This window comes from Musa acuminata, chromosome BXJ3-3 (assembly GCF_036884655.1).
Source record: "Musa acuminata AAA Group cultivar baxijiao chromosome BXJ3-3, Cavendish_Baxijiao_AAA, whole genome shotgun sequence".
Classification (NCBI taxonomy): domain Eukaryota; kingdom Viridiplantae; phylum Streptophyta; class Magnoliopsida; order Zingiberales; family Musaceae; genus Musa; species Musa acuminata.
In genome coordinates this window covers 25,089,664-25,117,321 of record NC_088351.1, presented here as the reverse complement: position 1 = coordinate 25,117,321, position 27,658 = coordinate 25,089,664, and the positions used below count along the sequence as shown (strand labels likewise).

At 40.2% G+C, this 27,658-nt stretch overlaps 1 protein-coding gene, 1 long non-coding RNA gene and 1 pseudogene across 4 annotated transcripts; 1 reads left to right on the top strand and 2 right to left on the bottom strand.

Moving 5' to 3' along the window:
- The window catches only part of LOC103978348 (protein SPIRRIG-like), a 38,464-nt pseudogene extending 19,493 nt beyond the window's left edge, over nt 1–18,971 (bottom strand).
- Nucleotides 18,972–21,914: 2,943 nt separating this feature from the next.
- LOC135632965 (uncharacterized) lies at nt 21,915–26,427 on the bottom strand. 3 transcript variants are annotated; one of them, XR_010494859.1, is made up of 4 exons: nt 26,303–26,427; nt 23,164–23,388; nt 22,159–22,788; nt 21,915–22,053 (listed from the first exon to the last, which is right to left on the bottom strand). It is a non-coding gene; the product is annotated as an uncharacterized LOC135632965 (long non-coding RNA). The 3 variants fall into 3 exon arrangements; XR_010494858.1 differs by having other exon boundaries at nt 21,916–22,053; nt 22,260–22,788; XR_010494860.1 differs by having other exon boundaries at nt 21,922–22,056; nt 22,260–22,788.
- Nucleotides 22,328–24,598, top strand: LOC135632964 (protein IQ-DOMAIN 19-like). The gene is made up of 4 exons (XM_065141891.1): nt 22,328–22,750; nt 23,169–23,402; nt 23,528–24,172; nt 24,274–24,598. Exons 1-4 carry the CDS (start codon nt 22,328–22,330, stop codon nt 24,292–24,294), a joined length of 1,323 nt encoding a protein of 440 aa, XP_064997963.1. The 3' UTR covers nt 24,295–24,598.
- Nucleotides 26,428–27,658: the final 1,231 nt, after the last annotated feature.

Below are 27,658 nucleotides of genomic sequence, written 5' to 3'. Positions count from 1 at the left end.
AGTCCTAACATTTTTACATGAATGTCCCTCTCAATTAGGACTCTCCAAGCTAGAGTCCTAACAGACCCGCCCTCTTCAAATCAGCCTTGTCCTCGAGGCTGATGATTCATGAATTTTGGGAATTTGATCTTCAAGTCGTCATAGTTCTCCCAAGTGGCATCTTCTTTTGGTAGGTTCGCCCACTGTATTAGCACTTCATTAGTGGGTCGTCGTCGTCGAGTCACGATCCGTCGATCAATAATGGCACTTGGCTGGGTCTCGAGTTCTCTTTGGGTAGTCATATTTGGTGGGTGGCTTTGGGTTGTCTCCAAGCACCTGTTTAAAACTTCCGGTTGGCTGTTGGTTTGTGGGTGATATGTCGTACTCCTTTTCAATTTAGTACCCTGCAGATAGAATAACTTTGTTTGTCCAAAATCTGCTATTGAAGATGCAAGTAGAATTTGTCACAAGCGCAATACGTCCCTTATAGTGTAATTCTTTTGAGTCCCAATTGTAATGAGCCATGGGGCTTGGTGCTTCCTCCAATTTTTTTATAATCTTACTAGTATCTGAATCTTCCTTCCATTCCATCTTAATATCCTCAAGGAAGTCGCTGGTCGAAAGTGAAACGGTCGAAACTTCAACTTGCTCGGGTAGCTGCGAAGGCGCATCTGCAAGAACATTCTCTTTCCCCTTTTTGTAAGTTATTTCAAAATCAAATTCAAGAAGTTTTGTTACCCATTTTTGCTGCTCGGGGGAAGATATCTTCTGCTCCAAGAGATATTTTAGGCTTTTATGGTCGATCTTGATTTGAAAGTATCGCCTGATCAAGTACAATCTCCACCTCGTTGCTGCGCGCACAATGGCGAGCATCTCCTTATCATATGTTGACATATTTTGATCGGAGGGAGATAATGCCTTGCTAGTGTATGCGAGTTGTCGACCATCTTGCATGAGAATGGCTCCAATTCTGACTCCAGATGTGTCGGCCTCAATAATGAAGGGTCGGTTGAAATCTGGTAGTGTTAGCATCGGCGTCGTCGTCATGGCTGCCTTAAGTTTGTCGAAGGCAGCGGAGGCTCTGTCCAACCATTGGAAGACATCTTTTTCTAGTAAGGAAGTAAGTGGTGCACTGATTTTTCTATAGTTTTTCACGAACTTGCGGTAGTAGCCTGTTAAACCCAGAAAGCCATGTAGCAATTTTATGTTTCTCGAGGTCGGCCAGTTTTGCATTACTCCAATTTTGAAGGGGTCCACTGCCACACCTTCCTCTGATATGATATGCCCAAGATATTCCACCTTTTGTTGAAGAAAGCAAAAATTCGTGGTTGTTGTGTGTTCAAAAGGTGGTTTTCCGTATGTCTTCTTCGCATGCTCGTATTTGATGATACCCGGATCAAAGGTACAGCTTTGTAAAGATTTGTGCTCCCTTTCATCTAGCAATTCATCTACTATTGGAATAAAGTATTTGTCCTTGATGATTATGCCATTGAGAGCTCGGTAATCAACACATATTCGCCTTGTTCCGTCCTTCTTGCGTACAAGTAGCACCGGCGAAGAGTAGAGGTTGCAACTTGGCCGAATAACTCCTGTTTCGAGCATCTCTTTTATAATCCTTTCTATTTCATCCTTCTGGAGATGTGGATACTGATATGGCTGAGCATTTGCTGAAGATTTGCCTGGAAGAATCATTATACAATGATCATGCCGACAGGTAAGAGGTAGGTTGCGCGGTTCGTCAAATATATTTGAAAATTCAGTAAGCAAAGGAAGTAGATTTGGATCTTCAAATTCTGTTGGCTCTCCCTTAGTTTGCTGCTTAAGTTGTACCAAAAAGCCGCTACATGCTTTATGCAAAACATTCTTCATTTGTTGTGTGCAAATCGTTGTTATGTCGCCCCCACGTTTCCCGTGCAATGTCACCTGTTTCTCCTTACTGTAAAATTTCATAATTAGTTTCATAAAATTCCAAGAAATATCACCTAATGTCGTCAACCATTTAATTCTGAGCATGGCCTCATGATTGTTAAGAGGGAGAAGGAAGAAATCTGCAATTATCTCTTGGTCCTGCAGCAATAGTTTCTCCTGCAAGCGCCTATGATCACAATTCAAAATCCGTCCGTCGGTGACCTTAACATCAAACCTGCAGCGATTCTCGATAGGTAATGATATCCGAACAGCAAGCTTACTATTTAGGAAGTTAGTAGTACTGCCCGTGTTGATGAGAACAGTGATTGGTTGTTGTTTGAGAAGGCCTCCAATTTTCATCGTTTGCGGGTTTGAGTAGCTAGCTAGTGTATGTACCGTAACTTCGGTCGGTTGTGGCTCTTCTTCTGCATCTTCTTCTTCATGTTCAAGGCTCTCTTTTGGATGTTCAATGACCTCTTCTTCTATCGGTTCAATCATAAGTCCCCCTTTACTACAGCGATGCTCACGGCTCCACGGCTCGTCACAATGCCAACATAACCCCTTCGCATATCGCTCCCGAAGCTCTTCTCTTGTTAACCTCTTTAGTGTAGGGACTTGGTCGACAGTAGGGGGGGCTAAGGGCTTCAATATTACTGGTTGAGGAGAGACCCTAGTCCTCCGAGCTTCATGGTTCAATTGCTCCTCTTGATGTCGTGCGAAAGAGATGGCTGCCATAAGCGTATACGGTTGTCGCGCTTTAACTTCTCCTCGGATCTCCGGCTTCAAGCCCTCAATGAAGGTCCACAATAGCTGTTTTTGAGACCAATCATGAGTTTGATTAGATAACCTTTCAAACCTGGTTTGGTACTCCTGAATGGTGGAGGTTTGTTGGATCTTTGCTAGTTTTTCGTCAATATTCTCGTAATCGGTTGGTCTGAAGCGAATCAGCAGTCCTTCTTTGAATTGTCGCCATGAAAGGACTCTATAAGTATGTTCAAACCAGTCAAACCACTGTATAGCATCCCCTTCAAGATGTATAGCTGCAATTTTCACCATAGATACATCCGCAGTTTTGTGGTACCGAAAATATCGCTCCGCGCGCGAGATCCAACCAATCGGGTCTCCTTCCCATCTAGGGAAGTCAACTCTCATGCATGGATAGTTGGGGTTGGTCATAGAGCTTCCCCTCTCTTGGAAGTCATATCTTTGGGGTTGGTGTGATTGGGCAAAGCTCTCTCCTTGATGTGATTTCTTTGGGCTTAGTGGTCGGCCCAATCTGAGTTCGGTAAAGAGCATCCGAATCTTATCCTCCATTCGCGCCTCCAAGGCTTCGAATTTAGCATTGATTGCCTCCTTAGATGTCATAATATATGCCTCCAAATCTATGATGTTAAGATCTCTCTTTTGTTGTTAGGTTAAAGGCATATATAGGTTGAGAGAAATGATGGTCAAAAGGGTTGGTGGATTGGTAGATGTAGGCTACGATTTAGGCTTGTTTTGTGGTAGTTTTGGGTGCAGTTTGAGGGTGTGGTTTAGTAGAGTTTTAGGGCTATGGTTGAAAGTTTTGGATCTGTGGTAGATGGTAGCAAAGGTTTGACAGAAATCCGTGGAAGTTGCAGCAAGTATGTGCTGTCTTGTAAGAGTAGAATTGTCGTCGAAGAAACAACGGTTTCTCGACGTAATTTCCACCAAAAACTTGAGAGAATTGAGGAGGGAATTGATAGCAAAATCACAATTTATATGACAGCAAGGATATCTAATTTAATCAAGAAAATTTCGGCAGAATAACAGCAAGGAAATTGGTGCAAGTTGCAATTGCAGAATTATCGTCGAAAAATTTCAGCGGGTTACGATGAAAATTTGTAGCAACATAAAATCATTTTTAGAGATGAATTTCTTAATAGATCAATCTTAGATGGAAGTCAAGATGATCTATGAAGTGTATAAGAAATTTCATTCAAAAAAGATTGCAAATAGATGGGTTAAGGCAACGATATACAGCTGAAATTTTCTGCAGCATAGATTTTCAAGTGCAGCAAATTGGACAAAAAAGATCAGTAGTTTATATTGAGAATTTTTCGATGAAACCAAAGAGAAATCTACTGTTATGAAGTGTCAAAGATGTCATGAAAATTTCGTAGAAATTTGGATAGAAAAAGCACAGTAGCAAGCTCAAACAGATGGTGCTATGCGGCTTGAATTCTGCAATTCAAGTGCAGCAGATTGGACATAAAAGATCAGTAGTTTATATTGAGAATTTTTTGATGAAACCAAAGGGAAATCCACTGTTAAGAAGTGTCAAAGATGTCATAAAAATTTCGTAAAAATTTGGATAGAAAAAGTACAGTAGCAAGATCAAACAGATGGTGCTATGCGGCTGGAATTCTGCAATGTATCTTTCGTCGTAGAGATGAAAACTTTGTGACGAAAAGTTTATGCAGCAATATAGGAACGATTTTTTTTTTTTTTTTTTGGATTTTCGAATAAGGATAACTAAATTGCAGCAGCAGTAAGGTAGGAAACCAGAACCTGTTGCAATTCACGGGGAGATCAAAGGATGATCCGTGGTGGTGGAGATGATGACGGAATTCGGTGACGATCTTTTAAGCAATTGTGGGAATTGCTTTGGATAGTTGTAGAGGGTTGATGGATGGCTGTGGAAGGGCAGCGAGATGCCAAGAACGCTGCTCTGATACCAGGTGTTAGAACCCTTGCAGATTCTAAACTTGGGGTTGATCTCTTTAGGGGATCGGCCTCCTTGGAACTCTATAGGGGTTCCTCCCTCCAAGTTGCTGCTCAAAGGCTGTAGAAAAGATTCACCTATTGCTTAAGAAAAGAGAAGGAATACATGGCTATTTATAGGGCTTCTAAATCCTAACTCCTAATAGGACTCCTACTTAAGACTCTTACTTCTAACCAACTCCTAATAGAACTCCTACTCAAGACTCCTATTCCCTTACAACTCCTAATTCTTCTCTAAGAAAAAACCTCCTACATGAATACCCCTCACAATTAGGACTCTCCTAGCTAGAGTCCTAACAGAATGTCCCTCTCAATTAGGACTCTCCTAGCTAGAGTCCTAACATTTTTACATGAATGTCCCTCTCAATTAGGACTCTCCAAGCTAGAGTCCTAACAAGTTGCTTGTTGCTAGAGTTAAGACACCATTTTCTTGGAGGAAGAGCTCTGCATATAGTACGTCCCCATCATTCATTGCACCAACAGAAAAAATACACAAAACCTATCCATCAGAAGCATTCCTTTTGCTAAATCCATTCCTGGACACTTGCACTGATTCTTTAATTTCACTTTTACAGTAAATTACCAAACTGAAACCAACAAACAAATGAATAACCGGCAGCTGGAGGCCAAGTTCTTTCTCCTAAAGACACCTGGATTGATGCATGACCCACTTTGCTCATGTCCATCTCAACAAACGGAGCTACAGAAACACCCTCCGATCTGATATCTTCCATTTGAATTAATTTCTCCATCATATCAACAAAAAGCTGACCTGAATTTTTCAACTTTAGTAATAGAATATGTCTCACCAGAACTCGAAGTTCAGAAGAAGACAGCCTAATAACAAAAGAATTATATGTAACTACAAGCAAACAAGTATACACAGTAGTTGGACATAACTGATTTGCAATGCAGCATTACACAAACCTGAATGCTGCTAGAACTTCCACAATTCGCAAAACATGTGTAAGTAGAGGAGATGAGCCCTCAAGGAATGGGCTTATGGTCTCCAGCAAAAGTGCAACAGATCCTAAATAATTGTAAATACAAGAAAAGCATAAATGCTGCATCCAGCATAATAGAAAACTAACAGAGACTTCATATAATTTTTTTTGCCTTACCAACAGAAGTCAAATCGTCCTGATTGAATGGACCAGCACAAGCAAGCTTCTCAATAAATTTCAGAATATCCAATTGCACTTTTGGGGTAAAAAGAAACAAGGATTTTACAAGAATGCCTACTGCACTAGCATTGTATATCCGCACACCATCAAACCTAGATAAACCAAGAGCAACAGTCAAAAAAGAATTTGGCTCATCCTTTAACGTATTGGAGGAAGAAGCATTTTCTTGAAGAACAAAAGACGGTGGAAGAACAGTCTCAAGTGCAAGTTCGAACAACTGGACAACTTGTTTCTCACATTCCATGCACAGCAAACCAGACTCAGAAAGAAGCTCATAAAAGGTCTGGGATGACATAATTTCATGGAGTCTCAATCGGTTGACAGCATTATTGCATACCCCAGCAGTGATAGCTCGCATTAGAAAACTAAAAACTTTCATGGAAGATTGAATGTCTTTATGCTCACTGCTCTGAAATCCATGTAACATGATTAACAGTAGGGAAAAGCCTGTGGCCTCCCCGAAAACTCCCTGCGTTGAATACTTTGCTCCAAGGATACGCCATATTGCACCTAATATGTCGCATTTAGCATCATTTTGAAGTTTATATTGAGATCCAGAAACATTTGTGACCATCCCACTCTTGAGAATCTCAACAAGTGCACCTAATTCTCCTGGATGAGCCTGATGGAAGAGAGAAACTTATTATCAACAAGATGAAAGAAACAATGTTATCTGGGAGTCATACTAAGCCTTTAAAATAGTAAAAAGCATTTTCCACAGTAGAGAAAAGAAACCTTTAGAGGATAACTTGCAAAGCAAATAACTCCTAGATGAATACAATAATCTACATCAAGCAGAATTAGATACTATTACTGTATTACACATGGTTTGCAGTGCCGGTCCATACCGCCCGGTACGGGCGGTACGTACCGGTCCGACAGGCTTCCGGTACGCGGACCGCCTGTTACCGGTCCGACTGTAGCAGTACTGTAGTACTGCTACAGTGCTCGGCACGCCTGAATATACCGCTCGGTACACCTGGATGTACCGAGCAGTATACCGTACCGTACCGGTACCGAGCCCAGGTCGAAACTCCGGTACGGTACGTTATTGCGAACCTTGGTATTGCATACCTGAAGAGCATCTTCAATAATCATGTAAGACAACAATCAAAGAACACCAGAACGATGACTATCTGATATTAAAAAGGGAAGAATGATGCTGACCCCATTGGATGATCGGAATGATTGTTGGTTAGATTCAGATCTCCTTAACAAAGAAAAAATACAATCCCATGCTACAGCTGTAGTCCCTTCATGTTCAAATACAGAAAATTTGCCAGAACTAGAACCCCTTAGGTTGGATGAAGAAAGAATGATATCTTTGTTGTCGATATGTTTTCTGAAGCTGCTAAAATTTGATTTTGTCTCTGAACCACTGGAAATCCTGTTTTATGGCCCCACTCCAGAAAAAAACTTGTTCTGTTTCAGATCATCCAGTAGAACCTCCAGAACTCCGACCTCCCTAAGTACTTTCTTAAACTTCTGATCGAAGGACAGGAGCTTAACAAAGAAAGCAAGGACAGCATGCTTCAGACTTGCGGTAACTGGTTGCTGCAATAAGCAGCAAAGTGAAAGCAATTCTAGTTCAGGAATACAGTTTACAACAGTCACAGCATGTTCTAATATTTTGAGAATAATTTCCTGTAATGATGAAGGAATGCCTGCCATGTTAAGGATGAAGAGTGGCAAAGTTTGCAGTTGCTGACACAACTTGTAATTGTCAAGATGACATGAAAATACTTTGAACATTCTATTCAACACCTCTGCCTGCAGTTCCACATTGTCAGCCTTCAGAAAGATATCTTGAAGCATCTGTATAGCTTCAAGATCTTTAACCTTGGAATCACCTTTCTCCTCATCACCAAGCCTATCAAAAGAAGGTGTCCAACTTCCGTGGTTTGTGCCTTTACTGAGTAGATTTTAAAGATTTTCCACCAGCAGGTTCTACATGACCTGTTTGTGCTAAATTCACAAGAACGTCAAGTAGCTTTATCAATGCAGGAGAAAGATGCGGCGATGAGGCATCACTTTGACTTTCCAGCTGCCCCAAACTTTCAGCTGCATTTGGATCATCCAATTCGAATGACTCTTCATGTGAGAATATTGAGCTGACTGACTGCGCAACCTGAACCTTTTGCAAGCTGGATAATTTCAGGGCAAACTGAACAAGAAACTGATAGCCATGTGCATTGTGTACGTCTCCCCTAAGCCTAATGGAACCAGACTCTGGAGATAAAGTAGAAAAAGTATTGCATTAAAAACAAATCACCTGGCTAACAATTGATGGGAGGCAACCCATTATTAGTTTAAATTAGCTCCAGCTCAGATGATAATTTGGTTTGATCTAAGCAAAATATCCAAGTTCAACAATTAAAACAAGACAATGTGAATTCAAATTACCAGATCTATATGATAATTCAACACATTCAAGTAGCAATTCTACTATCCCCATGGTGTACATGGCATCGCCCTTCTCAGGACTGTCAATCTTTGACAGCCATCAAAAGGACCTTTATCTAAACACAAGACCAGATAAAGCACTAGATAAGATAACACACCAAAACCAACACTTTTTGCTGAAGACTCATAATAGGATAAGATAAACGAATAAAGAAAGGAAAAATCAAGAAAAGCTCCTATAAACTTCATATTATTTATTTCACATAATGAAACCAATAATATCATAAGCAGTAAAGAATGATAGAGATGTCTCCTGCCAGCACGATTAAAGTCAACAAGCACAACAACAAAATCCCATAATGTCTGAGCTACTACGGAAGGGATATCTAGATCTTTTCCCACCATTGAGCCTTGTATTAAATAATAAATCTAGTCAAATTTTGAGTATTTAATTATCTTCTTATTGTTTCCTAGTAAAGTTTTCTTATATCTCTTTTTAACTCTCTTTACAGCACTAACTCTAATCATTTCACATCATTAACCATTGTATTCATAAATCCTCCAAATACCATCTTATAGATCACTCGGGCTTACTCTCTTTCTCTCTCCTTGTCCAGATCACCATCTCCTTTCATCCTATTCCTCTGCCTCCTTTGACAATCTTCTTCCCTCTTCTTTTCTTCTTTCTCTTTGATTTGGGTCATGGTATGCAATTTCAAATGGTACCGCCCGATACGGGCGGTACATACCGGTCTAGCGGCATACTGGTATGCGGACTGCCCGCTACCAGTCGGAACGTGCTACAGTGCTACAGTGTAGTAGTGCTACAGTGCTACAGTAAGAGGAAGAAATATTTAAAACCGCTCGGTACGCCCTGGTGTACCACTCAATATATGGTACCGTATCGTACTGAGCCAACCTCGAAACACCGGTATGGTACGGTATTACATACCTTGATTTGGGTCATACCAATCCATCACTATTCTGGCTATCAATCGACATTAGACCAAGCTTTTAAACATGTCTTATGTACCTGTCTTATATCAGATTGGTATCAGCATATTTGCCCTACATCAAACATTTCTTTTTCTTTCTTGGTAATTTTACATCCACCTCAACATTTTAATCTTAACTACACAAGCTAATTATACATGTTTTTTTAACCAAATAGTAGTTAGATTCATAAATCATGGTTGATTTAACAAATGTCTTATAAAATGTTCTTTAACATAAGAGGCACTCAATGATAACTGGATGGTCCACTGTTGATTCCCATATAAATTAATAAATATGTATTGGTTTGAATGAAATTGCATTCCTTAGTCTTAAATTCTTAACCAATATTATAAAGCTTCCACCGTTTCTCAGTTTATAAAGCAATGCACATGATTAAAATTTAAACATTTTTTTATATTAATTAGTTAAATTGCTATTTAAATCATAAAGCAACAGTGATCATACACCATTGATAGCTGCATGTCCTTGAACTTTTTTATTTGAAAAGTTTCCTTTCAAAGAAGTTCACATGACTATGATTTTGCTCAATCCTACAAATAATCAGATTACATTTCTTTCTTTAAATTGTAAATGAAAACAACAAGATTAAAATTTTGGTCATATCCTTCTAACACTTAAGTTCTCTTTTTATACAGGATTTAGAAATTGACATTAGAAATGAACTGGACAAAACCATCAAGAGACTTTAATCACAATTCTAGTCACAAAAGGAATTAATATTATTTTGATATATCTATTCAAGAAAATCAAACTAAGAAGCAAGGTATGCAATATCGTACCGTGCCGGAGTTTCGACGTTCGCTCGGTATGGTACGATATTGTATACCGTTCGATATACCGTTTGGCATATATATATATAATTCGGTGACGTCGCCTCTCTCTTCTCTTAGGCGGGGCGACGTCACCTCGTTTATATATATATATATATATATATATATATATATAAACTCGACAACGTCGCCTTTTATAAAAATATTATATATATATATATATATAAATATATATAAATATTTATTTATTTATAAATATTTATATATATAATATTTTTTATAAAAGGCAACGTCGCCTTTTCCTTCTCCCGCGCGGGGCAATGTCGCCAAGTTTATATATATATATATATATATATATATATATATATATATATATATATATATATATATATATATATATATATATATATAAACTCGGCCACGTCGCCCCGCGTGGGAGAAGGAAAAGGCGACATCGCCGAGGCGATGCGATGTCGCCGAGGCGATGCGATGTCGCCGAGGCGACATCGCCAAGGCGATGCAATGTCGCCGAGGCGATGCGACGTCGCCTTTTATAAAAAAAAAAAAATATATATATATATATATATATATATAATATTTTTATATAAAAATATATATTTATTAATTTATATATATATATAAACGAGGCGACGTTCGCTCAGTATATAATATCGTACTGTACCAAGCGAACGTCGAAACTCCGGTACGGTACGATATTGCATACCTTGTATATATATATATATATATATATATATATATATATATATATATATATATATATATATATATATAATTTTATATATTATTTTTTTATAAATTATTTTTTATAAAAGGCGGCATTGCGTCACCTTGGCGACGTCGCCTTTTCCTTCTCCCACGAGGGGCGACGTCACCGAGTTTATGTATATGTATATGTATATGTATATGTATATGTATATGTATATGTATATGTATATGTATATGTATATGTATATGTATATGTATATATAAGATTATATATATTTATATATAAATATTTATATATAAATATTCTTAAAAAAAGGTGACATCGCGTCGCGTAGCGTCGCCTCGGCGACATCGCCGATAAAGGCGATGCAACGTCGCCTTTTATAAATAAATAAATAAATATATATATATAAACTCGGCCACGTCGCCCCGCGTGGGAGAAGGAAAAGGCGACATCGCCGAGGTGATGCGATGTCGCCGAGGCGATGCGACGTCGCCTTTTATAAAAAAAAATATATATATATATATATAATATTTTTATATATAAATATATATTTATTAATTTATATATATATATAAACGAGGCGACGTTCGCTCAGTATACAATATCGTACTGTACCAAGCGAACGTCGAAACTCTGGTACGGTATGATATTGCATACCTTGTATATATATATATATATATATAATTTTATATATTATTTTTTTATAAATTATTTTTTATAAAAGGCGGCATTGCGTCACCTTGGCGACGTCGCCTTTTCCTTCTCCCACGAGGGGCGACGTCACCGAGTTTATGTATATGTTTATGTATATGTATATGTATATGTATATGTATATATAAGATTATATATATTTATATATAAATATTCTTAAAAAAAGGTGACATCGCGTCGCGTAGCGTCGCCTCGGCGACGTCGCCGATAAAGGCGATGCAACGTCGCCTTTTATAAATAAATAAATAAATAAATATATATATATATATATATATATATATATATGTATATATATAGTTCGTTCCGTCCTATAAGGGGCGATCCGTGTACCGGTCAGTTGACGGACCAGTATGTACCGCCCGTACTAAACGGTATTATTCAAAATTGCATATCTTGCTAAGAAGTCTATGCAAAACTAAAGAGCTAACGAGAAAACGAGTGGACCAATTTTTGTTTCACTAATCATCCTTTTTAATCCATTGGTTGATCTTTTAAGAAAAATATATAAGATAATGTTGATAATCTCACTTTAACTTTAATTTTCAAATTTTTGTTCTTATATAGATATTAGAAATAATTATTACAAAATTCAAGACACAACTTCATTTTTTAGACCAAAATCCTCAGATTTTACCTTTTTCACACTTTAGAATGCATATATCTATTTGCTTATCATTACAAAACTGATAATTCCCTTGATTATTTTAATGTTTTGAAAAAATCTAAAAACTACCAATTGTTTAACTCTATCTTAAATTTTCAGGATTCGATTCTACTTGTGCTTACTATTTTCTCTCAGTGAGACTAACATACACCATTGCAATGATTTGGCATGAAAAATTAATGAGGAAGAATAATTAGGTAAACAATATACCAAATGATGCATGTGTATGTACTTTGCTGTGCTTCCATTGTCAATGACAAGAAGTAGGCCAAGTATCTGCACCACAAAGAGCAACAAAATCATTCAAATAAATATGCATACGCAGATCATAAATAAATTTCTACAAACATTTATTACGCACGTATAAAGAATAAAACCTGCATGGCATGTCGTTGAAGTTGAATGGTATGGAAAGGAACAAGGCCATCTTTAAATTGGACAAATACAGCCAAAGAACCATTTGCAACCATATGAAAGAGAACCTGAAGTGAATCATCTTCAATCAAACTTGCTGCTGCTGAAGGATGGCTTGCTAATGCCTTCATAATATGCACTATACTTCCCTCTATCTGATTGGAGACCAATGATAATAAGCGCTCATTAGATCATCAATTAATCACAACTGGAAGCGTGAAAATTGTGCAAGAACGAGAACCTATACTAGTAGCTAACTGTAACTTTCTCCGTCTCTACCAGCATACTTTGACCATTCACTGTGCTCCCAGATGTCTAAATAAGTAAAATTACTTCAGCATGCCTGTTATAATCTCTTAACTTGGAATATACTTATGAGCATTCATGCACAATTGTCCATTCACAGTGCTCCTAGATAAATAAATAACTACAAAGAGTGCATGAATGCAGAATTTCCGAGCTTAAATTGGCATAACTTTTATGGCATTAATGAGCTGAAATACTTCAGTTAGGTTAGAACTAGCTCAAGTGCCTACTTCTCCAAAATTAGTTACATGTGCTCAGACCTCACAGAATTATACAACAAAAAAAATGACAAACTGAAATTGTACCATTATCACTGTAGTTTTCCTCTTATCTCTAGAAGGTACACAAGCATGGATTCATGTCTGCATGCATCCAAGTTATATGTTATACTTCTCAAAGAATATCTTTGTAGTGGTACCTCAAACAAAGTTGCATCTTGAACAGATATGGTCTTATAAACAAAAAACAACAAAAAAAATACATATCAAGAAAACAATAGAAATCAAGAATCAGCTTTGGTTAAGCTGCCAAGTGCAAAGACAAGAAAGTTGACAAACTCCAATTCTCAATCAATCTTCTCTGAGAATAAAACGAAGGTTCAAGGTGAAAATCTAAAGAATGAAGTGATGTCCAGATATACAGGCATATTGTTTCAGTTATCGAACCTTAAAACCCCTGTGTTTTATAGCACTGAAGAAATGACAAGAAAGAAAAACTTGATTTTAAGCTGGCCAGCTAAGAAACACAAGGCAACAGATCTCAATGGCATCTTCTATGGTCACAACTTCAACCAATGATTACTAATAGATGGCAATTGTTAACTCTCAAATGATGGAACTTGAGCATAGATCTAAATAAATGATAACCTATAAAAACAATATCTATCTTCATAATTTCAAGTAATGGCAGCTATCGGCTCTCAAAAGACAATAGAATTTGAGAGAAATCTAAATAACTGATATCCTAAAGCAAACAATATTGTCTTTCATTTTATGATAACCTAAAAATTCCAGTTTTCTGTAATATACAGTGAAACAATTCAGAACTGCCTAGCCAGGGATTCATTAAGAAGCACGAATAATTTCAAAATGTGGAAAAAAATCAGCACCAAAACATCTTATTTCAAAAATAACACATAAAGCTAGATTTCTAGTTCCTACACAGGATTTGGACTTCACAGCATGAAAATTATAACTCAGGAGGCCTAATAATTACAACAGTCAAATGCAGTGTTCCTCAATCCACAAGCTTTAGTTTACCTCAAGCTGCCGCACTTAAAGAGCTTTATCATCCATCCTGTTTTCACTTTCATTTGATTCTTCTAAGGTGTCCATTTGTTCTCCTTTGGACTTATCAGGATTCAAAAGCACACTAAGAATATGAATAAGACAGCACAGAATGCCAGAATCCAATAGGGGTTGCTTATAAATTGCCTGTGAATAAACGAAAATCACAATTCAAGTGTTAACTCAATCATCAAGTAGATATACTGTCAAAGATGTGCATGTTGGTGAATGTTTAATTTTATTTCTGCCATTAGCAATCTAGCTCTTGATAAACTGCATTTGCATAACTATGTTTTGGAATACCATATTAAGGACATTTGTTTCTTGCACAAGGGGTGATACCATGATAATACCTTCCTAACAGTGCAATTCCATGATGTACCAGCTGCTGGACCCCCTATGCCAGACAACATGTCAGAAATTACCCAGCTATAAGTCAGTTATCCCGACATTGTTTTTCATGGCATATGAAATTACCTCTAGAACAGAATGATTTAACCCTTGCTGACACATGCCACTCAGCTCAATCAGTACTTCATCATGTGTGTTTTTCACCTTCCTTTGGTGAATTGGAGATATTGTTATTTGTTCAAATCAAGCAGCAACTTTTCATAGCAAATTCTCCTCAAAAAGTAGCAGCATTTATCCAAGTTACAAAAAGGAATATTAAATAAAATATCATGTAATTCTCTACTCTAAAGTTCAGGTCTATTATAAATACTGTAAGCAGAATATGTTAGCATCAAATTTTGGCTATTCATCACATAAATTTCGAATACACTTAGGACCACTTGATAATCCTTGAATGCTTTTATTACTATAATTACAACAAGAACAAGAACATACCCCTGTTACAAGAACTTCTACTGCATGCAACAAATTAGAACCATGGCCGATCCCATCCTGCTCAATAAATAATTACATATTAAGTGCAAGCAGCTTTTTTTAATAAAAAAATTTTTGGGTCTTGAAGAATGACAAGTCATAAGTCAGAGTGACAGACCTTAACTTCAATAAATAATTTTATTTTGTCTGTCACATTCAGAGAATTTCCCTTGCTATAGATTCTCAACTTCTCCACATCTGTCACAAAGGCTCTTCCAACAACAAAAGAAAGCTTGTGTACTTCTACTAACCTGTAAAAAGGATTATAAGAGAGATTAATTTGACTAAAATAAATTCAAGATGTTTACTGACAAGTCACAACTGCTTTTGTGCCACGAAGATGTGAAGTAGGATGTTTAGTAATCAACAGTGAGCAAAAGTATAACCACCACACTTCCAAGGGACATTTGTTCACTAACATTTTGGCGCTAGAAGGAGAGCCATGTCGCAGGAGCATCCCGCGGGAGCTCTCCCCAAGGGAGAACCACCGGTCGGTCATCCTTTTGTCAGGCCCGGAGATCAGCCCCTCCCCGTCCTTCGAGATGGGGGGATCCCGACCTCGACGTCAGATCGCTACGGGCGCCCGTTCAACGACCCGAGGTTACCACCTCCCGGACTTATCACGGGACCCTCGGCCATGTCGTCCGAGGCGTTCCTCAGCCTGTCCAAGCAAGTACAAGCGATGCAGGGATGATGCAGACGCTCGTCCCACTCATTCCCCAAATCGTGCAACTAGCAGCTCTCTCGATTGACCCGACCCGGCAAAGGCCAAGCAGGGAGCAGGTTGGGACAGGAGACGCCCGAGACTAAACGACGGACCCAAGAGGTCCGCCCGAGCAGAGCATACCGCACCCTGCCGAGTCACACTACCCCACTTCGAGCTTGACACCGTATCGACGAACGACTCACTTAGGGCCCAATTGTCCCGGGTCAACCAATCTCTAGACACGTTCCAGTGTGAGTTTCGAAAATCGCGGGGCGAGTCCAACGAATGCAGCTCGGGCAGGTCCCCTTTCACTCAAGAAGTATAGGACAAGCTGGTACCTCTCAACTTCAGGCTGCCGACATTGGAGACATACGACGGCGACTCCGATCCCACGGAGCACGTCTTCGCATTCCGGGCTCAGATGGCCCTCTATGGTGTAACATCCCATTAGTCCCACATCGGAAGTGGGCAATGAGTATGATTGGCTTATAAGGGTCTGATGAGTGTACTACATTAACTCCCGCTTAAGCATTTTGGTCCGTGGTTGAAAGACCAAAATGAAGTTATTGGCCAGTTGGCTTATCAGACTCAGGTCGTGACATTTGGTATCAGAGCCGACCTAGCATTTGGGCAGGGTGAAAGGGCTCGAGTAGGAAGGGCTACCCGTGGATGGAGTCGAGAACTCATCACAGCGTGGAGCCACCACTAAGTTAAACCTTACATGCACTATGCTAGGGTTCGATCTGGATTATGTCGGGCCTTGACGAGGATGTCAAGCTAATTGAGTTGGGGATATTGTAACATCCCATTAGTCCCACATCGGAAGTGGGCAATGAGTATGATTGGCTTATAGGGGTCTGATGAGTGTACTACGTTATTGGCCAGTTGGCTCATCAGACTCGGGTCGTGACATATGGCACCTCTGATACATTGATGTGCCCAGGTCGCTCCAGATCGCCCCCGACTAGCGACCCGTCAGCATCAAATTCGGAGCCGAGCTCGTAAACGAGCTCGGTCCCCAGACTCTATATGGAGCCGAGCTCACAAACTCGATTCGGAACCGAACTTATTCGGTCTCCAGGTCTGATTCAGAGTCGAATCTATCCACTCGACCCCCAGAACCAGCTCCTGTCCAAGTCGCGCTAAATCGCTCTCGATTTGCAACTCGCCGGCACCCAAATCCAACGTCCGAGCCACACCTCACGACCAATCTTATGCTCAAGTCACATCTCGGTCGATCCAGCGCCCGAATCACCAACCTAGTCCGTTAAATCCAAGTCGTTCCACGTCGACCCCCAACTCACAGCCCATCAAGTCTCTAACCGAGCTGCCCCAATCACCAACCTAGTCCGTTAAATCCAAGTCGCTCCACGTCGACCCCCGACTCGTAGCCCATCAAGTCTCTAACCGAGCCGCCCCAATCTTATGCTCAAGTCACATCTCGGTCGATCCAAGTCTCTAACCGAGCCGCCCCAATCTTATGCTCAAGTCACATCTCGGTCGATCCAGCGCCCGAATCACCAACCTAGTCCGTTAAATCCAAGTCGCTCCACGTCGACCCCCAACTCACAGCCCATCAAGTCTCTAACCGAGCTGCCCCAATCACCAACCTAGTCCGTTAAATCCAAGTCGCTCCACGTCGACCCCCGACTCGTAGCCCATCAAGTCTCTAACCGAGCCGCCCCAGCTCGCTCGCCAACTTGCAAACTCGACATCCGTAACTCCGAGCCGTGCCAAACCCGTCATCCGACCTAAGCCACGTCGATTTCGACACATCGGGCCCCTATCTCTCGATCAGCAGAGTCAATCCTGCCCGTAGCACGGGGCGTCGCCCCTCTAAATCGCCTTGTGACGAGTTAATCTAGCTTCCCCTTGTGAGTGATCAGCCAAGTCAGAATCCGTACTAAGGCACTGCTCGGCACGCCTCTAGCCAACATCTAACCGGAAGGAGGGAGAAAAAAATCAATGGATCACTCCACTAACTTGCTCGTCATAGGGGCCTCGTCGTGTGATCCCAACGAGAGCGATTTTTGCAGGAAAACGCGGCCACCTCACGACATCCAATGCACGAAGGAGAGCAACCAATCGGTCCGGATCCCGACCAACACCAACCAGCACTCCTTCCCGAGGGCGCGACCACCTCACGAAGACGAGCTGCCAACCACCCCGGAGAAGGAGAGATGCAGCTCGGCATACACGGTGCCCAGATCAGCACACCAAGGAACACTGATCAACACCCCGTTGCGAGGGCCCGATCGACCTTGGCATCCAGCTCAGCCGATAGAAGACTCTCGACATTGACCCGTAGACCAGGCCGTGCTGTGTCACCAACCACGGCACATTTGTTCACTAACAGTAGTATAGACCAGTAAGTTGACTTTGCATATGACACTAAATACAGAAAAATTAATGTGACGAAGGCATCCTGGGCAGAAAGATTAGGTGGCCGCACTGCACAAATCAGTTGTTTCCCTCAATATTTGTCGAAAATTATTTTGCAGCATAATATGCATATCATAATAGCACAGCCAGCAATTCCATGTTTCAGGTTACAAATACCAGTACAGAAGAACCATCTTCAACAACAATTCCAACGTACTTTTATCAGGAAATCCCTTTTTTTTTTTTTTCCGGATTGCATCATTTAATCGCATACCTCGCAGGGGATGAAACGGGCGATCCGTATCCCAACGCCGTGGCCGACTCGGGTGCGCCAGCAGCTCCACCATGTTCGGCAGCCAGGGAGAGCGAAGGGAACAGGTAGGAGGCAGGCTGCGGCTGGGAACCGGAGAGCCCGACCTTCTCCCTAAGGTCCTTAGGCAACGAGGACCATTTCAACGTTTTCCGCGATGACTGGAACATAGGTGGTCCTCATCCGAGGCGCACCTCCCGATCAAACGCTGGATCCGATCCCAGCTTCTTCAGGAAACCTCCTTGTTCCCGGATACGGTGGCGGGGGAGAAGAACAATGGACAGAATGCAAGGAAGGGGGCCCCGATCTCGCTCTCTGCCCCCGAGGAACCAATCGGCCTCGGCTCGACAACGGAAACCTTTCAACGGCGGATAAGGATTCGGTAGGGAGCAATTTGTTTCAGAGGAATGATCGCATTTGAAGCCCGGATTGAGGAGACGACCACCGAAACGAGTCTTTCTCCCTCTCTCTCGGTCTATCGATCGTCTCCCTGTCAGAGACCCAAAGAGCCTTCTCTCTCTCTCTCTGTCTCTCTCTCTCTCTCTCTCTCTCACGTTGTCTTGAGAGTCGAGAGCCCGACCCAAAGAGCCGTGTACCCGATGCCACGTAGGAATGAAGCACCGCTCCGCGGGGACGAGGAAAGGACGTGCGGGCCTCGTCGAGGCCGGATCCCATCCGCATCCGCAGATCTTGCAATTCCCTAGCTCGCAGCCCACGTGGCGGAGATCGACAACGACGTGTTAGTGGCGGAGGCGTGGGTCTCTTCACGTGTTCGTTTAGTATCTCCGATGGCGCGAACGAGAGTTCGCAGACCATGATTTAAAAGGCCCGTAGAAAAAAATAAAATTATATGAATAAATTTCCCAAAAAAAATATTTTTTAGGTTTTTTCCAAAGGGAGTAGCCCTCACTTGTAGAATTTCTTAACAACATCTTTTTTACCTAAAGCCAGTCAGTTAATATATTTTTTCTCTCTTTATTTTTCACATGGAATGGTCCAAATCGATTCCATTATAATATTTTTATATAAATTTTATAAAAATACTACGCTTATAATATTTTTTATTACTTTATAATATCTTTAATAATATCATAAAAACACTATAACCCAGTAAAAAATATTATAATATAGTGTTTTTACTATGTTAAAATATTTTTTGGTATTATTGAAAACACTATAATGTAGTATAAAAATACGATCGATCCATAGAAAAAAAAAATAAAGGAAAAAAGGGACAAGGTGATTAGGGATATTTCAGGCATCAGGTTAAAAGAAAAAAGAAAAAAATTTAAAATGAGGACACTTGTGATGAAAATCTCAAAAAAATATTTTTTTTGGGGAGTTCCTCCCAACTATAACAAATCATAAACATAGATCTTTAAAGTCATGTGTTCTTTGATAACGTAGCTGGGGATTTAATTTATTAATCTATTTTTATTACTCCTATTAATTGTACAACAATACCAATCGAAGTGGGGTTACAGCGAAGGCGACCGAAGCTCTCTGGGTCAAAACACAACCCAAAGACCCATCAAACAGAATGAATTCTACGCGTGTGAAGCGTCATCCAAAAGATTGGATCAATACGTGGTCAAATTGGAACCCGAAAGCTACGAGCTGCCCGAGAGAGGTGTAAAGGGTCGCCTCGAACCCGTTCGACTGTGGCTAAGATCAATTTGGAGAATCTTGAGCGCCACTACCAACATAATCGTGTATAATATGCATGGTATGATGAGCCATGGCCAGAGAGAAGAGGGATGAAGGCCAAAGCCTGGCCCATATATGAAGTATCAACATGAGATCCTCCTTTTCTTTGCCATTACTCTCTTTGCGGTAACAACAATGAGGAGTTGTGTGATGTTGTCTCCTTATCATAATGATCGAGACATTGGTTGTCATTTACTTGCATATGAATGTTTTTGCAGTACATGTGTACTTTTTGTTGTCTCTTTTTCTCATAACATGCATCAGCCCAAAAGATCGTTTTCAGATCTACCATTGTCGACCATCTCCCACATGACAGCCACGTGAATTTAAGATGCATCCTCAATCGTTTTTGTTGAATCACTTTCTTCGCTCTAGTATATTCTCTCATTGTGCAATAGAAAGATACAGTAAGCTCTCTGCTCTATTTGCTTGCAGTGCGTTGCCTATCAAAGTTGTTCTCACATAATGTGATATCAACTACACGGAGTCCAGATTACATTGCATAGCATGAGAGACTTAAAAAGTGTTCTCCTGTTGTGGGATTCGGACAATGCTTCAACTCTGCAACATGTCTCTTTTCCTGTACTATCCAGTTTGTACCAGATCTCTTCGCCACCATCTCCCATCTCTGTACAATTGACAAGACTTAGCGAGACTTATCAGTCGTCCACTATGGAAACGAGTGATGCTTCTGCCAGCTTTATTGCGATGCACATGTATGAGCTTTTAGCATGTGGGTCTGGTTTTAACACCTTCTCACAGAGAGAGAGAGAGAGAGAGAGAGACGGAGAGAGAGAGAGGGAGAGAAAAGGCTGTTCATAAACAAAGATAAAAGTACACTGAGGGAAAAAGTAATCACTTTCCGATTCATCTTGTGAAAATCATTAGTGTCTAAAGCTACTCTTCCTTTTTTTTTATTACTTTTTGATGAACACATTCCTATTGTTCTCGATTCCACATCTGTGCCACATCCAAATTTTAAAGTCAGGAATCTATTCCATACCCACGCCATATGCTAGCAGGAATCAAACAGTTGTGACATCTCATTGATGCAGAAGAAAAAGGCTCTTACACTCTATCGGCTTGCATAGTTAATATCACATTCAAATGTACTATGACAAATGAATGTTGTTGGCAATAGAAAGGAGGAAACTATTAAACAAGAGCAGAAGCTGAGTGATGCTGAGCCTCTTCCCGACAAACAGTCAACGCAGTAGTAGGATATGCAGTCGCATGTGACTGCCAACTAATTCCTTACTTAATGGCTCATTAGTTAATTTTTGTGCTGCTCGATGCATCTTTCCTTGCAGGTATCGAGATGGAATACTTTTGACACACATTCTCTTCCTTCCTTTTGGATTAATGTGGCAGAGCTCCCCCTGTCATTAGCGGATAATGCAATCTTATGAAGATCTGCTCCAGATAATGCCAGATTGAACTGTCCAAGTGATTTTGGAGTGAGCAGCTAGATCGAGTCTCGCGATAAATAACATGAGAGACAAAGATTTGAGTCACGGAGAAGGTAACTCTAATTCGAGAGATTGAAACCATAGAATCGATATAAACATGACAGATCCAGACCTTTCTCCTTCGAGTAGTACCGGCACTGGTTTGGGATCATCAGCCCCAACTGCAGGTACAGGGTGAAAAAGTTGAGGCGGCCTCGGTCACTGTAAGCCAATGATGGGATGAACTTTACGTAAGATGCTGACAACCAGAACTTGCTGTCCACACTGATCCACAGCATGTTCATGGCTATTTCCTTCACATGGCTCTCTGGCCCCTTCCTTAATCCTCACACTGTACACTTACCAGAATAACCTTGCTGAATCCCATCATTACTTCACCAGCAGAGAAGGCATCTTGGAAGTGGAGTGCTAGTTATTCTTGTAGAGAATCATGGGATCACTCTTGTAGAGGCTGGCAGCAAGTGGCTTGCAATGGAAATCCTGCTTCATAAATAAACAAGACCGCAGTTGAGTCCACGACCAGAAGAGATGGTGTGAGATTGGCAAAGGAAAAGGAAAATGGGATTGGAGGTACAATATGCATACCTTGTTAGCTATCGGAGATCAGAAAGGAAGAAGGATGACTTGTTCAGCTAGAAGAAATTAGAAACAGATGTAAAAGCTCTAGATGCCATCAATATTCATACCTTGTCTCATCTAGCTTTCCCAAGCGAATGACTCTTGACCCCTGCTCCTAGTGGTTGTACATGAGAAAATGGGGAAGGCAGGCAGATGGCTCAGGAGCTTCTTGACGGGGAAGAAGGATGCAAATAAGGAGAAAGCAGAATCTTCATCTCCATTGCCAACCAAGACTCGGTCAGTTCCAATCTCGGTGCCTGCTCCTAAGGAGAAAAAGAGATGGAGCTTTCGGAGATCAGCATGTCCAGGGAAGAGCTCGGGTTCCCCAGAGCTGAGCATAAGCGCGCCGGTTCAGGGGCTATCGGAGGCCGAGATTGAACAGAAAAGGCATGCAATGGCTGTCGTAGTGGCCACGGCTGCCGCTGCCGATGCTGCTGTAGCTGCTGCGCAGGCAGCAGCAGCTGTAATTCGGCTAACAACTGCTTCCACCAAACAAAAAACCAGCGCTGTCGAGGAAGATGCAGCTGTCAAAATTCAGTCTGCTTTCCGTGCATATTTGGTACTTCTCTAATCTTTTCAAGTTCCTGTTGGGTTTCTCTGTTCAAAAGAAGAACAACTGTGTCATTGAACTATAAATTATCTCATAAACAGAAACCAAAAAGTGACAATCTAGAATGAGAAATAAAGGGGATACAAACTGATGCATGTCATAGCTTCCTTAATCTGCAATTAGCTTAAGAAGTAGGACCAATCTCGTGAATCCATCAATAACAGCAGAGATACATCATAAGCATTAAACCAGCAACATCTTTGTAGTTTTAAAAAAAAATCTTCTCCATAAAACCAAGATCAGTCGAGTTCAAGTAAACAAGATGCATATAATTCTGCATTATATGTAAGATCTAGGCTAAAATTTATGGGAATTATGAAGGTAGTAAAAGATAATACTAATGTAACAGAATCAAATCTTACTGCAGGCTAGAAAAGCTCTATGTGCATTGAGAGGCCTGGTAAAGCTGCAAGCTCTGGTGAGAGGTCACCTAGTAAGGAAGCAGGCTGCTGCTACCCTTCTCCGCATCCAGGCTCTGGTGACAGCTCAAGAGCGAGCTCGAGCCCAGAGGATCCGCATGGCTGAAGAGTCGCATGTTGTCCCACAGAGGCAGTCCATCCACAGGAGATCACCTCAGCACCCACGATCTAGACAATCACATGTAAGTCAAATCCAATGCCTGAATCTACTAACAGAGAAGAGAGTGACAAATGCATTACTAAACTCATTCAAAAACCAATTTTCTAGATCTACCATTGTTAATGAAAAACATTAACATGCCTGTAGGATATGGATAGAAATGCTGAAGAGAACATTAAGATTGTGGAGATGGATCTTGGTGGACCGAGAGGCAATACAAAGAGTAGATACAGTTATTCAATCACAGAAATTGAAGCAAAAGATCACAGGTTTTCTGGATATTATGGCCATGTCCATACACCTTCCAAGATAGTCCAATACCAACAATTCTCACCTGCTCCATCTGTCTTGACGGAAATGAGCCCTAGGACTTACAGCGGACATTTCGAGGATTTCTCGTTCGCGACAGCACAGAGCAGTCCACAGTACTTATCAGCTATTTCAGTGCCTGATCCATCACACTCTTGTGATTATCCCTTTCCAAACTACATGGCCAACACTGAATCTTCAAGAGCAAAGGCAAGGTCACAGAGTGCACCACGTCAACGAACTGATACAATCGAGAGGCAAACAAGCAGGCGGAGACCATCAGTGGATGGAAGAAACATTCCTAGAAGCATAAAAATGCAGCGATCATCTTCGCATCTCGGCATGACGGCCAATGGGTATCAGTATCATCCTTGGTCTATCAAGCTAGATAAGTCCAACATGTCCCTCAAAGACAGTGAATGTGGATCAACGAGCACAGTGCTAACAAATATCAATTACTGCCGATCATTGGCAGGGTTTGAGGTACATATTTACAAATGTCAACATAATCTCTTTCATCACATTTAAGATTGGTCTTTGTTTCAGGAAACACTATCTAATATGCCATAAATTTGTGCTTCCAGGCTCACAGAAACAGGCACTGATTCTATTTCTGACCATCTCAATTGCTATATGAAATGTGCAAAGCGCCAAAGATTGAAGCCGCAGACATTCAGCATTTGGCTTCTCAAGAACAGTAGAAGACTAGTGTCAAGAAGCTACTGAGACATAGAATTGCAATTTTTTCTTCACATGTAAATGTGATTAGAAGCCATCTACCTGCTATTTCTGCTTATTGTGTACTTCATGTGTCTTGCTGTAAGTGGGTGTTAAGAGAATGACAATTTAACTAAAATTATGCTGATTATTTGTAACTATATTGAAAGCTCAAACTGATTTTGACCTCCATATTCAAAGTGGATGATGACAATCGGTGATTATCAACAGACCATGGAAATACAAATGAACTGGTCGTCATTCCATAGATAATGAAGTACAGGAATGGCTCAAGTTGTGTCCAATAGCCTAGAATGAGTCACCTATCAGCAACTGTCATGTCAAAATGATATGGGACAGTTACAAAGAGATAGCTGTTGCTTCAAACTTGTAATATTTTATAGTTTGGAAGAAAGAAAACGAAAATTAAATGATCAGCAGCCAGGTTGCTGACATAAAGACAACAAGAGAGGACTCTTTTGATGATGAAACAGTGATCAACAAGAAATGAACATACGGTATACAATAAAAGACATGAAGAATGTAGGATCCTACTTCAAGCTGGCTGCAAGGAGATGACAAAAATGTTCCTGCTTATATTTCTCTATCGCTACAGGCTTGCCAGCAGAATGACAGATAAAGCAAAGCTGATCTCTAGATGAGATATCAGTTGCTTGCCCACCGACCCTAAGCATGAATCTTGCAGCAGAGACCAAATTCTTCATCATGTCAAACAATTGCAAATATGGATCTCACGTGGCTACACAGTAGATGAAAATAATCTTCTGACTTGCAAGAAAGCATAGATACCTGTGATGCTAGCTAGAACCAAGGGATACATTAGCCCTATTGTTGTTATTACAGAGTTTATAGGAAGAATACCTGTTAATTCTGTCTTCAGTCAAACTAATTAAGATGGAACGTAATTGAGCTAAATTTCTTTATGGATTTTTTTTTTTTTTGCGATGTTCTCTTTAGAAAAAGTACAACTATTTGAAACTGCTCAGCCCGTAATACTTTGCTCTGAAGCCACCACAATGGCCCAACATATCTATGCTAGATGATTCTCAAAATTTGTACATCAGAGTCCTTAAACCTATAGATATATGATTTCCAAAATTGTTATCATCAGACTCCATAACCTATTAGACATAGGATGCACTACTGCATTGTAATTGCCTTCATTTTTGTAAAACCACTTAAAGATCATTCCAGACTGGTAACTTGTGCATACTGTAAATGCAAAGGAAGGAGGAAGATAATTATATACCTATGCTGATCGTCGACCCAACAACAGCAGCTGCAACTCATAATATCCAAGCTTCTCAAAAGTGGTACATCAGACTCCTTAAACCTATTAGATACAGGATTCTTAAACTTGGTGTCATCAGACTCCTTCAACCTATGAGATAGGATTCTCTACTGCGTTGTAATTGCCTTCCACCATTTATGTGAGACCACTTAAAGATAATTCCAGACTCGTAGCTTGTGCATATGGTGATTGCAAAGCAAGAAGGAGACAACCTTATCCAGATTCTTAAAGTAACAAAACTAATTAAGTCAATGCCGCTTGATCTTGGAAGTTGTAACAATAATTAAGTTACCCTTAACATATTACCCAATCACTGAACCCTAAACAAAAAACCCCAATACCCAAAAATCGCTTTGTGTGACCAGAAGATGTTACATGAACAGCATTTCCAGTGAGAGGACACATCACAGCGTAGGAAATCTCAAGAATTCTTGCTAAGCAAAAGTTCTGCATCGAAGCCTAGCGTACTACAATGACTAATTTTAGTCAAATATACTTCGGAAAACCCTATAGTGACGATAAAATCCCACGTGCAGTAAATCAAACAGAGAACTCTGCGTGCTGGATAATCGAAAAGCGGTCACCTTGGGGGCTTGGGCACGCGCAATCCCTGTAACCTCGAATCACGTGCTTTCGGGAGAGAGGAACGGGGGATCAGCCCCGAGCGAGGAAGAGCCACCTGATGCACCAGGCTGGTGCGAGCTTTCCGAGTGGAGACGGAGAAGGAACAGGGGAGGAGGAGCCAATAAGAGGCCGCGTCCAATGGGTCCGTTCAGCTAAAGGCCCATTATGACTCAAGGCCCATTTATGACCCTGCGTACACTTCCCATCTCCAACTTCTTATATATATATATATATATATATATATATATATATATATATATATATATTATGTAGTCAATTTGTAAGAAAAACTCTTCTTTTTAGCTTTTTTCCGAAAAGTATCTCTCAATTCCTTAATAGTATTTTTTTTTCCCTATATCTAAAATACTGTAGCCACCTATCTTTTTTTTTCAATGAATCAATCCAATTATAATATTTTTATATTATATTATATTATTTTTAATAATATTATAAAAATTATTATAATATAATATAAAATATTATAATATAATTGTTAGAATAGATTTAGATTATTTGAGTTGAAAGCTAACTCGGATTCAACATGGTTCTTCTTTGAGCGAGTCTCAAGGTGAAACTTTTCAAGTTGAATGTTCGACAATGTCTCTTTGATACTTAAGTCAATAATCTAATCTGATGGGTTGGATTGAGTTTATTGTGTATCTCTTGGGCATACCTATGTAGCTCCTTTTATAATAGGTGCTTAGGAGCAATATTACATAATTTTTATGACAATGAAAGCATAAAAATTAGCCATAACCACCTGTCATCGGTGTCAAACCATTATATTCATTTGTTACGCTAATCAAAATTGCCATCAACCAATGTTAGACTATTATGCATGTTCACCACATTGTTTGCATGATATTATATAGATCGTCTGTACTCATTTTTCAATTATTATTTATAGGATACAGTTACATGAATTTGAAGCAGTGACAAAATGTTGCTTAAATTGCTCTCACATATCGGTTAGGTGGTTTGACCATGTGAAGATGAGGTATCAAACATAGAATGATAGTGTTGGCATATAGTGCTGATGGATCGGTCATATAATTTTCACCATAACACATGCCTCCCCACTTCCCGAATTGAGAAGAATAGTGGAAATTGGTCTGGTATTGAGAGGTGTGAAAGTCTCACTAGGAGGAGACATGATTACTTCTTGGCTATCACTTCGTAATCTCTACATGTGGCTGAACGTTGAGTCCTTTCCTCTTTCGCCACTTTTTTATCTACATCCTTTATTTTCTTAGTAATTATTGATTTCATAATGATGTGGAAATTGATTTTCATAATGATATTGATTTCTTAGAATG